Genomic DNA, 17,934 nt, shown 5'->3' with positions numbered 1-17,934 from the left:
GCATATAATGAGTGTTTTAAATACCTCATATTCTCTGGCACAAGTTGATCTAATATCAAGTTAATAAGTTGAGGCTTGAATTCATCAAACAAAGAATATGCACTGAGGACATCTTTCATTGGAAACTCCTAATAGACAAACATAAATTTCTGACTTATAGTTGTTGATGCCAGACTCATATGTAATACACATATATATGTGATGTGTTTGAAGCCACCACTAACTCAATATTAGAACAAGCACAATTGGAACATAATCAAGTGGCCAATGTACATTTTATAACAATACTTAGGTCTACTGGTTGAGCATTAGAGGGAGGCAAGCCATACTACACATCTTTACTAAACAGGATTTTAAGCAGCCTTTTTCATCTGTCTAAATTATTCAAGTATCCCCAGCTTCCGTGAAACTGACCTCCTCTAAGTTTGTATAGGACTGCCCATTTCCTCTTTTCCTGTGAATTCCAGTCAAGTGCTTGCCTTGCAACATTGATAGTTGGTATTTGAGGGTAAGTCCTAGCCAGCTTCATTTTTGTGAAATGATAAATTTACAAATCCTGTTAGCTGCATATATGACGACCACCCAAAGCCTGCATATTTTTAAGTCTGCCTCAGATTGTATCCTAGAACTTATTTTATTACAATATAACCTAAAATACATTTTGTTATAGGACAATGTATCCAATAGGGTTTCTTTACAGAAAAATGTATTTAAATAAATATAACACTACAGGTGATACCCATTTAAATAAACCTAAAAAATGATTGGTTTAATTCATTCTCTAAATTATCTTACATGTAATTTACTTGAAATGCTACTTGTGTATGCCTTTGGAGTTTCTTTATCTTTAAAACGAAATGACATAGCAGCCAGGTCCTAAATAGGAAAAAATTATGTGGCATCAATCTGGACATCTATATATATATATCAGAAGTATAAAATAAACACAGCAGTAACATACAAATTGCATACTATTTGTATGCTATACAAGGAAGCATACAAATTGGTCCATCAGAAAGGTGTAATATATTGATGCATATCCATAAAAAAAAGTGAAAGCATAAACATGTACCTGGCATTCTTGAAAAATCCATTGTTTAGGCTGTTCTTTTCTTAACATATTGATATATTGATAGATCAGAACAATGATATCATCAATGTGGGCTTCAAAGGTTCAAACAAAAAATTAATTTGTAAGCTTAAAAACAAAATCTTCTGAGACATCAAAAGCATTATTAAAACTAAATCAACAATTTTAAGTTAGTTTGAAATGATCCTGGGAAAAATGTATAATGCATTATTAAAACTAAATCAACTATTGTAAGTTAGTTTGAAATGATCATGGGGAACAATGTATCTCCTTACAGATAAATGAAAGAACCATATGGATAAAGTCAGCTTCAACTAGTTAGAGCAAAGATAATGTGCTGTTTACAGGACACCAGTAATGTTTATACGGTACCTAAAATGTACGGATCATATAGGTAGTGTCTCTACTAGAGAGCTTATCTTTACATTTATTTCTAATCAAATTGCATCTCCCTACCAGCTTGGTTTATATTGTTTTAAGCCATTTTTTAAAATTATTCTGTTGCTAGAAATTCAAAGACATACTAATTACTAATGTAAAGATAAATTCCCAATATCAGGCTTTTGAAGTTTTTCTGCAAGTAATAAGCCTAATCCCTCCCTTTATAAACTAGACATTATTTTAAAAATTGTCAGAAAGTAGAAATATCCTAAGTAATTAAATTTTTCCAAACCAAAGTTTACCTTGACCTTCTTCGGATAGATCTACAGCAACAGAAAAGAAAGAAAAGCCTTTAGCTCCAGCTCTTTGTCCACCAACTAAAGTATTAGCCCATCCTATAAGGAAACAAAAATAGAAAGCAATGTAGTATTTATACATTTTTAAGGAAAACTGTTCAAAAAAATGAATCACATTTTTGCAGCACTTACCTCTTGCTTTTAACTCTGACAAAAGACTTCCTGCACCTTCATGACCAAGCAGATGGCCAAGGTAATGTCCAGGCTAATAATAAAAACAATATTTCATAACAACCAAAATGAACTATTTACATAGCTTAATTTTTGCTATCAGGTGTAAAATAATTGCATTGCAAGCAAACCTTTAAAAAAAAATTCAAAATTCAGAACAAAAACTTACATTAGCCCTATAAAATTCACTGACATCAGGAGTCGGCCACAAAACAGATAACTCTCTGATGTCTTTGACTGGGACAGCATACACAATACACTGAAAAAAATAAAGTTTAAAATTTTCTAAAGTAAAGATTTGAACAAATCTACACATCAGTAATCATATAAAAAATTATTGGAAATAGAAAGTTGCATTTCATTTAGATAGAATTAAAATTTAAAAGATTTTAATTGTGTATGTCAACTAAACTTTAAAAAAAAGTTTTTAAATACTATACATTGGTATTAAATTAGATGATTTAAAATTAGTTTAAGATAACTTTAAAGATGATTCAAATTACTTTTCAAATTTTTAATATGATATATAGCTTTATTATTACTTCATTTGCCATCATAACATAGTTGGATAAATATTCATTTTTTCCTATAATTTTAATTGAAATAACACTACCAGTTATAAATGAAGGTTTAAGTTTATGTAGTGTAACTAATGTATGCAAATGTACATTTAACAGGCATGCTAGTACCAAGTGTGGTGTCTATAGTAATCAAATGTAAATTTTGGTCTGACCTGTAACTCATTCTGTGTGTATGGAGGATTATCCCATCTTGGTATTTGCACTTTTTTATTCACAACATGTTCAAAGAGTGGAACCACCAATTTTTGAAGGTCGTCAAGGGATTCTTTACCAAGCACACACAGACCCATGACATTCGATGAATAATATTGTGAATGAAACTTGAGAAGTTCATCTCTTATATCAATGCCTTTAGATTTAGGTATAGTCTCAAGTGTTTCTTTATTTCCTGATAGATTCAAACATACATAGTTCTAAGGGCATAAGTTCAAACATATAATAATTTTAACAACCATTAATTCAAGCATTCACAGTTCAGATGGCCATTAATTCAACATGCATAATTGAAATGAACATCCAGCTGGGTGAACAGTTCAAGAAGCCTTTTATAAATGACAGATTCAGTGGCACACAAAATATATAAGAGATCATATTATTGTCTTAAAATTAATAAAGTGTTAATGTACAATCTAATTATACACATAGAAGAAAGGGAAGAAACTGTACTTCATAGATGTGGTGGTATAAGTTGAATTGGTTCCCTTATGGAGGCTTGAGCCTTTGAGTTTGAATTCAGGTCATACAACTTTATCTTTAATGCATTTAAGAAGTGATCACGATAACATTCACACAAATATCCACATCTCCCACCCCCACCTCCTTTCACAACTGGTCCAGACAAGTGATAGAATCATATCGCATTGAAAAAGCTAAAAGCATAAAATGGTGCTAAACAAAAAAATATTTCAAAAAATATTTCTAATTGTACAAATTTATTATATTGTTGGTTGGTCTAGATCTATTACAAATTTAATTACATGACTGATCCAAACTAACTGACACAATTACACTTAATATAAGCTTTGTTGTTGTATTTTTCATGTTTTTTCCTATTTAACAACACTTTACTTTCCTACTTTCTGTCATGTCTGATTTGGTTCAAGAACATTTGTTAACATTTTTAGGCAGCAAAAGAATTTAAACCCACTTCTAAAAGAGACTGACGCGGACGCCAGCATCACTGAACATTCAGCCATGCTTCCAGTATGTAGAAAGCTTGTAATTGTATGATCAAGATATCATGAGATTGTGTTATTAAAAATATTTTTTTTAAGCTATCCTCAAGTGTAATTGTATGATCAAGATATCATGAGATTGTGTTATTAAAAATATTTTTTTTAAGCTATCCTCAAGTGTAATTGTATGATCAAGATATCATGAGATTGTGTTATTAAAAATATTTTTTTTAAGCTATCCTCAAGTGTAATTGTATGATCAAGATATCATGAGATTGTGTTATTAAAAATATTTTTTTTAAGCTATCCTCAAGTGTAATTGTATGATCAAGATATCATGAGATTGTGTTATTAAAAATATTTTTTTTAAGCTATCCTCAAGTGTAATTGTATGATCAAGTTATCATGAGATTGTGTTATTAAAAATATTTTTTTAAGCTATCCTCAAGTGTAATTGTATTAGGGGTGCACCGGATAGTAATTTTTGATATCCGGCCGGGGCCGGATATGACCAGATAGTAAAATTTGATATTCGGCCGGGGCCGGAGCCGGATACCTAAGTGTCTTGTTAATAGCTTGTGTTGCTGAACATTTTACGAAACTGTTAAATAACATACCTATATTGGTTGGTTTTATTTTTTTTTCCTTTTATATACCTTATTGTTTTAAACTCTGTTACTGATTGATTTATTCAAACTTAACAGTATTTCTAAAAATCTGTATAGCATGAGTGTGTCTGTGTGTATGTACGATACCACCAACTGTAAAGGATGTGTGTAGGAAGGTCAATGTAAATAATGTTAGTATATATTTAACTAATTACTAATGTAAATCTCTCATAAGTAAAGTGCAATCTGCCTTATATAGTGGTCGGATGTATGTGTTCATGCATTTCAGAGCAACAACCTGGTCAGATATACCTAGTGAGTCTACACATGTAGTCCTAGAGTAGTATGTATAGTTGTTTGTGTTAACCATCAAGCATTGTTTTTTCCTTGAGCATACGCACACAATAGAGTTGGGTGTCAGTCAAAAAAGATAACACATTGGCATGGTCATTCAAGCATATAGATAAATTATACCCGTCCACTAGTTAGAGGTCAAGGGTTGTTGTTTTTTTATGCTCCAGCATATTGTTTCTTTGTTTGCTAGATCTAACTGCGGTGTTATTATTCAATTTATTTTATGCGATTTAAAAATTTACTGTAAGGTTTTCCATTATTTATTAAGTCAAAAGAATTAAATAATGAAATTAGCTTTCTTTCTAAAGGTTTTAATACAAGGCAAAAATACACACACGCAAACATGCACATCTTAGTTTTATTTTATTGTGCAAAGAACGTACGTAAGAAACATTAAATGCAAAGATCGTATGTTTGAAACATCCTTCTTAATTAATACTTATTAATTATTTTATTCGTGGTTTCAGTAACTGTTACAAAAGGGAACGATAGTAATCCTATGAATGTCAGGTGTGTAAAAGTTGTCCTAGCCTGATACACAGTGGCTAAGTACGCATCTTAAGTAAAATAAAATAATAATAACAAGGAGTTAATTGACTGTCACAAATTATTAAGAATATTGTTATCAAATCAAGACCCTTAACTGCAGGAGTAATATTCAAGTTAACACGTTAGAAAAATTATTTAACGTTAATATTTATTGACAGTGTTATATCCTTTGTTAGCACGTTGTGTTTTTTTCATTCTGGCTAAAAATGGTCAATGTCTATCAATAAATTGGGTGTCAATGACCAAAGAAATAAAATAAAGAGTAGGGGGTGTTTAGCTCTCCATTTAAAGATAGCCCTGGTCGTGTCTTCTACAAAATAATTAGTTACTGGCTTACTGGGCTATATAATCTCGTGGTTTGTGTTCTGTGTAGCTAAATGTCACTCGTTTAGGTGCGTGTGATCTTTAATCCAGCTTACTAATTGAGATTTATGTTCAAGTAACTTAGCACACTTGAAAAGGTGTGGCCTCTAGACCAACCACGTGATTAAGATTTTTCTCCAAATAAGCAAACTCTTTGTCCGGATACCCGTGTATATGTTTTGCTTGAAGTCCAGTCCACCCCCCCCCCCAATTAAGATTAACTACTAAGTAAACAAACATAGTTCCCTCGTGTGACCTCTAGAGAGTGCTTACGTCCATCGTATCTGACTTGGGGTCACCTGTCAATCAATGAACTCAATGTAATGGACTAAACAAATAAAAGGGGGAGGGAGTTGTTCATCTGGAATTATACCTGGTTACCTTAGAGGTAAGGCTCTTGTAGTCCAGCCCCCCTAATAAAGATTAACTACTAAAACAAACTCAGTTCCCTCGAAAGGTGTGACCTCTAGAGAGTGTCAATACGCTGACATTAAACCTACGTCCATCGTATTTAACTTGTGGTCAACTGCCTATAAAAAAAAAACTCAATGTGATGGACTAAACAAATAAAAAGGGGTGGGAGTTGTTCATCTCTACCTCTGGAGATATACTCGCACAGCTAGACAGACGTCTGGTCAGCATGTCGTAGTCAAGGAATGTAGCATTTTAACATGATAACTAACCTACTCAAAGGTCAAGACAAATTGAAAAAAGTGTCAGCCATTGCTGCTCTGTATGTAAAGCGCATTTATGATGTAAAGTTTCATTTCTATTTATATTAAGTTATTAACACGCCTTGTTTTTATAATAAACGATGTTTGGTGCATATTCATATTGGCTCTATTTTTAAGCACATTATTTTGTTTTAATATAAACATTAATACATTCTACAATAGGTGTATTTTTTACTATCCGGTAGTGATATCCGACCGGAGCCGAATAGCACCGGATAGTAAAAAATGCCAGATATTCGGCAGAAGCCGGAGCCGGATGGACTATCCGGTGCACCCCTAAATTGTATGATCAAGATATCATGAGATTGTGTTATTAAAAATATTTTTTTAGGCTATCCTTAAGTGTAATTGTATGATCAAGATATCATGAGATTGTGTTATTAAAAATATTTTTTTACTCTATCCTCAAGTGTAATTGTATGATCAAGATATCATGAGATTGTGTTATTAAAAATATTATTTTAGGCTATCCTCAAGTGTAATTGTATGATCAAGATATCATGAGATTGTGTTATTAAAAATATTTTTTTAGGCTATCCTTAAGTCTTATTTGAGTGTTTATAAGTCGATTTTTTTGTACAAGCAACAAAAAACATTTAAGGGCATTTTTTAATAATATGGAGATTTTTTTAAAAAAGAAATAAAGTGTTGTTTTTTTTTTTCATTGTTCACCATGTTTAAAGGGTTGTCAATCTATGGCTTTGGTTGTATACATCTGTTTTTTCCTAGAAATAAGTTCAAATGGTACCACTGGCTAAAAAGTGAAATATATATAATTATTATTATTATATTCCATGAAACTATTAGTATTATACAGGATTTCCAAATTTGGCTAGAACAAAATGATATCCAAACAAAAAAAATGAAAAAAAATTAATTTTTTAACTAGATTACAAAGCGAGTTTGATACAAACTCAGAGAAGGACTCAATAGGTTCACCACCTATGTGTCTGATGTTTGTTAAGTATTGCAGGTAAAAAGACAGGTTTTAATTTTTCAGAATAAATATCTGAAGCAATAACTTACAAATACCAACACTCACAATTATCTGCACCTAATACACAAGATCCTGCTTGCTTCTGCCTGAATCTGGCCATCATAAACATTGAATGATTTTCTACATGTAGACAAAGAGATGAGAATTTTCTGGCAATGTTGAGTGTGTACTACGTTTAAATAATAGAATCAACTGCCAATCAAATCTATTTTTTGTTGTTGTTGTAAAATTCAATAGTTGGCAACATCTATCCCCGCACACACTGGGGCACCTTCTTGGAAACATACATAAAAGTAAATAGGCCAAAATGGGCTTTAAAGTACCTTGTCCCATCCATTACAATGTTCATCACAGGCATTACATACTGTGGCAGACGCATTCTCAGAGTTAGTTGTGACACAACTTAAGAATATGTAGGACTCCCTTGTGAGACTCTGCTTTGGGATCTTTAAAATTATTGCACTTAATATTAATACAGGTACACAACTGCTTGAAAAGAAGATATACTTTTTAAAAATTACCTGTTCCAAATTTACTAAAGTCATGTTCAGGTCTAGCCAATGATTTCTCTAACTGAAACAATCTCCATGGATCACTCTGTAGATTTCGACTATTTTCACTGTCCACTGCATTCACTTCTCTACTGGTGGCAGATGGTGTAAATAATGGACTTGTAAAGAACTGTGCAAATCTGATGGGAAAAAAATAAAAATATTACAAAATGTCTTTTATCCCAACATTTTATAATAATACTACCTTTAATAGTTGAAAATGAAAATGGAGTTATTAGACAAACCAGTTAAAAATCACTGCATTAGTGTCATGATTTATTTGAGTTTGTTTTTTTTATAGTATTTGCAAATTAAGATTTTCGGCACTGGTAAATCAATTTTTCTGAAGTATACTGTACTAAACAGGAGGCGCGGTGGCTGAGCGGTTAAGTGCTTGGCTTCCGAATTGGGGTTCGAATCCTGGTGAAGAGTGGGATTTTTAATTTCGGGATCTTCGGGCGCCTTTAAGTCCACCCAGCTCTAATGGGTACCTGACGTTAGTTGGGGAAAAGTAAAGGCAGTTGGTCGTTGTGCTGGCCACATGACACCCTCGTTAACTGTAGGCCACAAAACAAATAAGCTTTACATCATCTGCCCAATAGACCACAAGGTCTGAAAGGGAAACTTTACTTTTTACTTTTATATTGTACTAAACAAGGGGGTAAATGAAGCTACTGGGAAGACATTTCCATCAAGTGGAGATCTTACCTATCTAATGCTCCAGCTAGATGATCTGGTGAAATGTCAAAATAGTAGTTTGTATGCTCTAAAGTTGTAAATGCATTTGATGCTCCTCCATGCTCATTAAGGAACTGAAAAAATGTTTGTTTGGTATAAACATTCTTAAATTGTATTGCAAACTAAATTCAGGCCTGGTTTTAATTAGTAATAGAATTTGTTTAAATTTGAATATATATTTACTATATAAATAGTCCTACATGCACACACACACACACAGACCCAACATGGAACATTAAAATCAACTGAGTACCAACAAAAAAATTTTAGTAACTATTGTATTACTATTAGTAGCATAAAACAAATATGACAAATAGTGAAAAACCCATGGGAAAGCAGGAGAACTATGATAAACAAAAAAAGTTTGAAACTTCAAAAACTGTGTCATAACTTTTCAAAAATCTCAACTTATGATATGAGAGCTTAAAATTGTATGTCTCAAATGTTATCAGACACAAATCTTACCTTATTATATTCATTTTCCTCGGGATACTGAAAAGCAAAATATATCATACAGACAATTGTTTTTCTAAAATACATTTTTAAAAATTCCATTTCTACTATTTTAATAATAATAACAAAGATTATTCAAATAAATAATATCACATTCCCAGAGATAAACTAATATTTTTAAATTGTTTTGTTTTTATCTTCCTGGTTGAAATAATATGGCTGACTGGAGGAGGCTCTCTACACATATAAAATAAAAAAGTGACTTAAAAGCAGCTCTGAGATGATGGTTTCATTTCATTTTATTCAACAATGAAAGCTCTAATTTTTCTTGTTTTATTTTTATATGAGTAGAGCACATAATTTGAAACTCACAGATTTGTACATAAGTATTACAAAATGTTTGCTAGTATTATTGCTGTAATTAATGTAATGAAACTTATTTAGACAGATATTCCTTTAAGAAAGATTATTACATTATATTGCCAATACTCCTACTAGCCATCAAAGTGCTGATAATCTAAGACATTTATTGCAAAAATAGTCTGTTAGCCCAGTAGAAAGTAGTAAATAGAAAATTGCTAAATGTGTGGCTAAAAGGCCAAGCACACTTGAACTTGGCTTAGCTACCTATCTAAGAGGCTCGAGGTTTGACACCCACCACGAGCAGAGTTGTGTTTACTGAGCACCTAAAGGCAGCACAGAAAATTTTTCCCCAGATACCCCCTCTCCAAATGGTCCATTAATGAGATTGGACCATAGCATTTTGAGCATGCTATAAGCATGACAATTAATCTATATAAAACCTATTAAAAAAAAAATAATAATAATAATTTGTGAAACTGCAACTCTAAAAAACAAACTTTGCTTCTTTCAGAGGAACTGGTTGAGAATAGTTAGCCCATCCCTCATTACAGGTCCTGCTGAGCTTTTACTATGAAAAACAATTTCTTAGCTACACACACTTCCTGCCAAGTTTACAAATAGAATTGCATTCAACATTCATACACAAGACTATCAAGCATAACAATTTTCAAAATCTGATTTGACCGGTAGGCCAATTATTACTGGCATATTTTTTGCCTTATTTTTGTTCTAGCTATTGATAGCAGTAGTTCACACCTTTTTTTTTTTTTTGAAAGATAATTATTGTTTCATATTGACTTTTCCAGATTTAAAGGACCTTGTTAAAAAGAAAAACAAAATTAGTTTAGTTTGGCTATTATGATGCAAGACAATTTTGATCCAAATCTGGTGCATCTGGTGATGCCATCACTTATCATATCTACACAAAATAAATAACTATGTATATCACAATATAATGGTATTATAAAACCAAATGAACTAGCTATAATATAATATTAACTTAACCAAAAAAAATGGATCAACTAAAAAAGCTTGTCATTGAGTCTGTAGATTATGAAGGAGTACAGCATTTCACATAGGTATGCTATCCTAGCTGTGATCTACATATTTTGCTACATCCAATGCAGAGATATAGTCATCCAACTTACCTTTTCTGTTCCTAAAAAAAGCATATGTTCACAGAAATGAGCTAAGCCAGGAAGGTCACTTGGATCTTTTAAATGACCTAAAACAAAACAAAACAAAATATATATAAATAAGTTTTCAGAATAATATAAATATAAGTAGGCTTTTAAAGTAATAATGAAGAGGGTAAAATATTTGAGCCCATCTTGTAAACAACATGGAAGTAATTATTCTTTTGAACTCGGTTTTATGATAGTCAGAATCAATTAAGTTTGAAGCAGATTCTCACCAATGTGAACATCCATTGCAGCTGAAGACTTGTCTGTCTCTGGATCGGATATCAAGAGAATTTTCATGCCATTTTTCAATTCCAGCCCTCTATACTGTCTGGGATCGGAAGCAGACTTGACTATATGATTACTCTCATACACATGAGCCACATTGGCCATTACAGCAGTTCTTGGTGGAAAACAAAATGTTTTAATAATAAATAAAAAGCAAAATATAAATAATCCTTTAAAAATAAACACAAATTTGCTAAGGGAAAGAACTATGCGCTTACAACTAAATATTTTAATAATGTAGAAGTCATTTCTCTTACTTAATACCAAACAACATAATTAATTGCTTAATTTTTTTATTGATTCATGTTTTGTTAGGTACAATAAATAATTATTTAAAGTTTCAACTTTATCCAAGAATGGGTTTGGAGAATAATGAGTTCAATTATTTAAGGAAATAAAACTCTACATATTTAGTCGTATCTGTGAATTCCGAAGGATTAATTTTCCTTGTTGGTAAAAAACAAAATAATTAATTATCTGTAATTAATTGACAAATTGTTTAATTTTTTTTTTATTGCTTCATGTCTTGTCTATGCCGATTAATAATTGTGTAAAGTTTCAACTTGATCTGAGAATGGGTATGGAAGAAATAACATGGCCAAACATTTGGCAGACAGAGTGAAATGATATAAAAGCTTGCAGATATTCTACTTATAATTGTTTTATATTTAGGTTAAAAATACATATATACATATATATATATATAAATACATACACATATATATATATATATATATATATATATATATATATATATATATATATATATATATATATATATATATATATATATATATATATATATATATACATATATATATATTCAATTTAATCTTTTGGGGATTACTGATAAATATACATTCTAAACAGATATGGCTGTCTGGTCTTGTAGTATGAATTCAGGATTGTTGTCTTGATGGTTTAGAACCTTTATCTAATGATCCCCATTTAATTTCCCAAAATATATTTTCCTTAAAATCTACAAAGTAAAGTTAGCATTAAGGATAGGCTAAAAATTCCCAAATTGGTTAGTATTAATGAACTTTAATGTTATATAAGAGTAATTCACAATGATACTATATTATATGATATCTAATAGACATACACTGCAATATTATAATGTCTAAATCAAGATATTAAATCTAATCTATCTATAATAGTACAATTGATATAAATATAGTAAAATAAAGAAATAGGCAGTGCATTAATACCTTAGAAAAATAAAAGATGAATACCGCTGTGCCTGTTTTAGAACAGGAAAAATGAATTTCCTAATGCTAATAGTGCAGCGAAAGCCGAATGCTAACATAACAGGCCAGTGGGGTGACTTTTTATTTTGATGATAGATCTAGAAACTAGAAGTAGTCTATAATAGATAACATATACATAAATAAAAGACTACACATATGATTATGATATCTAGATCAATATTATATGAAGGTAACTGTTTAAATTATTATTTATCAAATTTATAACTAGATAGTTACTAGATCTAGTAAAAGAATCTTGTAGATTTAGATCTACTGACAAAATAACTAATTTAGTTACTTAAGTAACTAGATCTGGATATACTATACTATACTGATTCCATATATGATGATAATGTGATACACTATCATATATATAATAATAATAATAATAATCTTTATTGTCCGTATGGAAATTTGTCTTACAATTTGTGCATTACACCAAACAAAAAACATTATAACTATAAGAAACCAAAGTGTACATTCACTTATATATATATAAGTTTAAAAGTAAATAAGTAAAAATATTTAAGTATAAAATTATAATCATCTAACTATCGAAAATAAATCTACTCTCTGCTAAATCTAGATATATCATATATATATAAATATTAGTGACTGTGTCAGACACTTTGATCTAATTTCTAGTAGTCCTAAGTAGTCTACACTACTCTACTCTCTAGACTCTAACTCTAGCACTAGTGTCTAGACCTAGATCTATATATAATATATCATTATCATTTAGTATCATCATCTTTCCTTTGCATTCCTCAAGGAACATAGGGCCTTAGTAAAAACATGCCACTCTTCACTGTCTATTGCTAGTTTTTTAATGGCTTCCCAGCTCTTTCCTGCCCGCTCAGTTTCATCTAGTATACTGTGTCGCCACATTCTTTTTGGTCTTCCTAAACGTCTTGTAAGTCTTGTTACCTGAGGGTTCCACTCTAAGGTAGGGGTGCACCGGATAGTACTTTTTGATATCCGGCCGGAGCCGGATATAACCGGATAGTAAAATTAGATATTCGGCCGGAGCCGGATACCTACATGACTCAAACAGCTCGTTTTACTGAAGTTTTTGCAAAATCTTCTATATAAACATACCTATATTCATATTATTTTGTTATTTACTTTCTTACTTTAAACTCTATCACTAATTGATAAATTAAAATGAACAGCATTTTTTTTTACAGATATGCTTATCACAAACTAATCTTTGTAACATGAGATGGTGTGTGCGTATGTATTGTAAAGTAGAATGTGGGATAACTCATGCAGAATATATAAACTTATATGTAACTAATGTAAATCTTTCAAAGGTAAAGTTCACTCTTGGTTTTATTGCGTAAATCTTTCTTAGGTACAATCTAAGTTGTATAGTGGGTAGATGTTTGTGTTCATGTATTTGACACCATCAACTTGTCATTAGGCTCGTGTTTTAAAGGCCACAAACCGCTTCTGGTTTGTATCTAATACAGATAATGGCTTAGTAAATATCTTAGGTACAGCAAATTTGCAGCCGTATGCTGGCCATTAAATTTTGTACAATGCAAAACATAGCTGCTTCGGTCAAATGACTCATTCAACCAATAGGCAGTTAAACCAAAATATGATTCGGTGGTATTATCAGCTGTCCAAGTGTCCGTTGAGAAAGCGATGCTTTTAGCATCAGATAGCATTTCACGAAGTTTTGAGGAAATATTGTCGTAGATATCTGGAATAACACGTTCTGTAAAATATTTGCGACTAGGCACAGTGTATCTTTTCTCCAGTACTTGTAAAAGTCCAATAAATCCAGGCTTCTCAACTACTTGGTAAGGTTCCATGTCAGTTGCAATCATCTTTGCTATGGCCAAGTGAACGCGTTTAGCATTATCACTATTAATATCCCACAATTTAGCTTTGTCTAAGACCTCTTTAATCCCTGGTTGCTGCTTGTGTGTGAGGCTTGACGAATCACTGGAGCTCGTAGACGTACTGGCACAGGCAATGATATTACTTGATGCTGATTTCAATGCAGTCATTTCGTTGAATAAGTCTGGATGTTTCGAGCGTAGATGACTAATCATAGTGGTGGTTGAGAAGTCTTTAGGTTTGCCTGGTTTACCACGTGACATTACTATTTTACAAGCATTGCAAACTGCTTTAGAGTTGTCCATTTTTTTGACAATAAAGTAACGCCATATAAGTGATGACTTTTTATCAGCCATTATTATTACTATTTAATTTACTAAATGCCCTTGCAAGCCACTTTTATACCCGTGGCTTGTGTAACAAAATACTTGTAGGGGTGTGTCCTGTAGTTCAGCGCTCTAATTTACATTTCTCTTCAAGTAAACAAACTTAGTGTCATCATCTAGTGACCTCTAGACAGTGTCAATATGTCTTAACAATTTGGTTTGTGGTCCAGACCCTTGATTGACAACCTATCTCATAATAAACAAACTCATACCAGATTAACCTTATAGAGATTTGGCTTGTAGTCCCGCCCCTAATAAAAATTCTACTCCAAGTAAACAAACTCAGTTCCCTCATAAGATGTGACCTCTAGAAAGTGTCAACACGTTGACATCTGGCTTAATGTGGTCAGCTGCCTATCCGTGAACTCAATGTTATGGACTAAACAAACAAAAGAAGGTGGGGGTGCTCATCTCTACCTCTGGAGATATACTCGCACATCTAGACAGATTATCAGCGTGACGTAGTTAAGGAATATTACGTGTTTACAAGACCACTCAAAGGTCAGGACAAGCTTTTAAAATGTGCCAGACATCGGTGCTACGTATGTAATACGAATTTATAATGTAAAGTCTAGTCCACCCCCCCTCCCCCCAATAACAAACCTAGTTCCCTCGTGTGATTTAAGTCATTGGTTAATATGCATGACTAAATGCATGACGCGTAGGACGTAATCATCTTCTTTTTTGAAGTAACGTCTGTATTATATAAGATAAGATAAGAAGATAAGACCTCTAGAGAGTGCTTACGTCCATCGTATCTGACTTGGGGTCACCTGTCAATCAATGAACTCAATGTGATGGGCTAAACAAATAAAAGGGGGAGGGAGTTGTTCATCTAGAAATATACCTGGTTACCTTAGAGGTGTGGCTCTTGTAGTCCAGCCCCCCCCCCCCCCCCCCGCCCCCCTAGTAAAGATTAACTACTAAGTAAACAAACTCAGTTCCGTCGAAAGGTGTGACCACTAGAGAGTGTCAATACGCTGACATTAAACCTACGTCCATCGTATTTAACTTGTGGTTACCCACCCATAAAAAACTCAATGTGATGGACTAAACAAATAAAAGGGGGTGGGAGTTGTTCATCTCTACCTCTGGAGATATATCCGCACAGCTAGACAGACGTCTGGTCAGCATGACGTAGTCAAGGAATGTAGCATTTTAACATGTTAACTAACTTACTCAAAGGTCAAGACAAATTGAAAAAAGTGCCAGCCATTGCTGCTCTGTATGTAAAGCGCATTTATGATGTAAAGTTTCATCTCTATTTATATTAAGTTATTAACACGCCTTGTCTTTATAATAAACGATGTTTGGTGCATATTCATAATGGCTCTATTTTTAAGCACATTATTTTGTTTTCATATAAACATTAATACATTCTACAACAGGCATAAATGGAACGAGGTCCACTTTATGCATATTAAATAGGTGTATTTTTTACTATCCGGTAGTGATATCCGACCGGAGCCGAATAGCACTGGATAGTAAAAAATGCCGGATATTCGGCCGGAGCCGGAGCGACTATCCGGTGCACCCCTACTCTAAGGCCTTTCTAGCCCTGTTGTTGGTATCTTTTCTAAAGGTGTGACCAATCCATCTCCACTTCCTCTCTAAAATCTGCACCTCTAAATTTTTCTGTCCACTCATCTCCCACAGTTTGGTGTTTTCTAGTTTGTCGTACCAGTGTATTTTTAAGATATTTCTCAGACACCTGTTGATGAAGGTCTGAACCTTTTTTTGTTGTTGCTTCAGCTGTTTCAGAACCATACACTGATACAGTAGAACCGCCTTGACATTAAGAGCTAGAGTAACTTAAGAGTCTAGAGAGTAGAGTACTCAGAGTAGTGCAGACCTGCCTACCAAAAAAAGTCCAAATGCGTAACACTTACGGTCAAAATGCGTATTTTGGCACCAGAATGCGTAACACTTACGCAATCCACTATTTTGTCACATATATATATATATATTAGATGTAATGATTAGATCTACAATCTAAATCTAGATCATTAGAGATGATATCTAGACTAGATCTGGAACAATGTCTAAGACTTTATGTCTATATAATGAATATAATCTACTCTAGATCTAGGCTCAAGAGTGTTACCGATGCCGTGGATCCGCTACAAACGTAGACCGTAGGTCTATTCTATACTAAGACTAAGAATCTAGCCTAGATCTAGACTATATGGTAGTTATCGATCTAGATCTAGTCAATCTAAATTTTAAATCATACTAAAACTAATTTCTACTAATGAACTTACAAAAAAAAAAAAAGTCACGTTGGTGTTTCAGCTGACGGTACCAACCCGCTACTCCCTCACTCTCACGTTCTTCATTTCTAGACATCTAATTGCTATTTAGAACCAATCAACGTATAGATCTGGGCACATTGTGTTCACCCCACCTTTTCTGTTTCCCCCCCCTCTCCCCACAGGTGGGCTTAGCGTGACCTCCTTGACCGCTTGTAAGCTAGTCTAGAGAGGAGAAAAAAAAAAGGATCCGAAATGCATAACGCGACGGGTTAAAAGCGTATTTGCGTACTGGCGGTCATTTTTGGGAGATTTTGCGTAACGAATACGCATTTTGAGTAACGGTAGGCAGGTCTGGTAGTGTAGACTACTTAGGACTACTAGAAATTAGATCAAAAAGTGTCACACACTATAGATCTAGTGATCTAGTTACACTATAGTACGTATAGTATATCTCTATGATGATAATGACAAATAATTTAAATAATGATAAAGTGAATCTAACTCTTCAGAGGGTAAATTTTAGCAGGTTCGCCGCTCGTATATTATCATTATAATAAATTATATCATTATATGAATATATCATCATATTTCATATTCATAATTAATGTAGAGATAAGAGAGATAACTAGAAGTTCTAGATTCTAGTAGTATAGAGTAATAGATCTAGTAATAATAGTAGTAGTAGTAGTTATCACTAGTTAGAGTCAGATATGACATATGATTAGAATCATTAGATAGATCTAGATCTGAGTAATCTGACTAGATCATAACATCATTTAACATGATAATTATAACCTAACTCAGTAACTGTCATAGATCTAAATGATAAGGATAAGACAAGATCATGAAGTTCAAGATGTATAGACTTCTAGAATTTAAATTTAGAATAGAATCTAATCTAGAAGATAGATCTAGATCTAGACATTCTCGATCTAAACAATCTAGATTTGCTAGATTTTCTATTACATAAAAAAAAATAACGTTTCTTTCAATTAACCGTATACTGACCCATATATTATAGATCTACATTAGAACTTTTTAAAAGATCACCTAGATCTAGATCTAGTCCTATTATCTATTATGATCCAGATCTATGACCCATATCAACCATGACCTAGATATATCAGTTATCACTATTTTTAGCATATTATATATATCATGGCATATGTCTTGACTTGATCTAGTCTAGAATCTATTAAAAACTGCCAATGTTTAAAATCTCTATTTTAAAGAAATTATGTAAATACAAAATATACAATAAATAG

The 17,934-nt window shown here is 32.5% G+C and overlaps 1 protein-coding gene across 5 annotated transcripts in view; it reads right to left on the bottom strand.

Annotated features, from left to right (window-relative positions):
• LOC106059917 (insulin-degrading enzyme-like) overlaps positions 1-17,934 on the bottom strand; it is a 39,424-nt gene that overhangs the window by 21,351 nt on the left and 139 nt on the right. Inside the window, exons 1-14 of one of the 5 annotated variants that reach the window (XM_056033097.1) lie at positions 17,678-17,750; positions 12,145-12,299; positions 10,879-11,048; positions 10,613-10,689; positions 9,114-9,140; positions 8,619-8,722; positions 7,881-8,050; positions 2,732-2,967; positions 2,168-2,257; positions 1,960-2,032; positions 1,774-1,866; positions 1,073-1,164; positions 796-876; positions 25-128 (exon numbers count right to left, since the gene is read on the bottom strand). In XM_056033097.1, the coding sequence (XP_055889072.1) occupies positions 25-128; positions 796-876; positions 1,073-1,164; positions 1,774-1,866; positions 1,960-2,032; positions 2,168-2,257; positions 2,732-2,967; positions 7,881-8,050; positions 8,619-8,722; positions 9,114-9,140; positions 10,613-10,689; positions 10,879-11,048; positions 12,145-12,242 (1,415 nt within the window). In that variant the 5' untranslated portion in view covers positions 12,243-12,299; positions 17,678-17,750. Of the gene's footprint in view, positions 1-24; positions 129-795; positions 877-1,072; positions 1,165-1,773; positions 1,867-1,959; positions 2,033-2,167; positions 2,258-2,731; positions 2,968-7,880; positions 8,051-8,618; positions 8,723-9,113; positions 9,141-10,612; positions 10,690-10,878; positions 11,049-12,144; positions 12,300-17,171; positions 17,362-17,677; positions 17,783-17,934 lie in introns of those variants that run through there. The other 4 variants (XM_056033099.1, XM_056033098.1, XM_013217621.2 and 1 more) reach the window with 4 other exon arrangements.

This window comes from Biomphalaria glabrata, chromosome 6 (assembly GCF_947242115.1).
Source record: "Biomphalaria glabrata chromosome 6, xgBioGlab47.1, whole genome shotgun sequence".
Lineage (NCBI taxonomy): Eukaryota > Metazoa > Mollusca > Gastropoda > Planorbidae > Biomphalaria > Biomphalaria glabrata.
The sequence above is the reverse complement of the archived record's forward strand: the minus strand, read 5'-3'. Positions and strand labels throughout refer to the sequence as shown.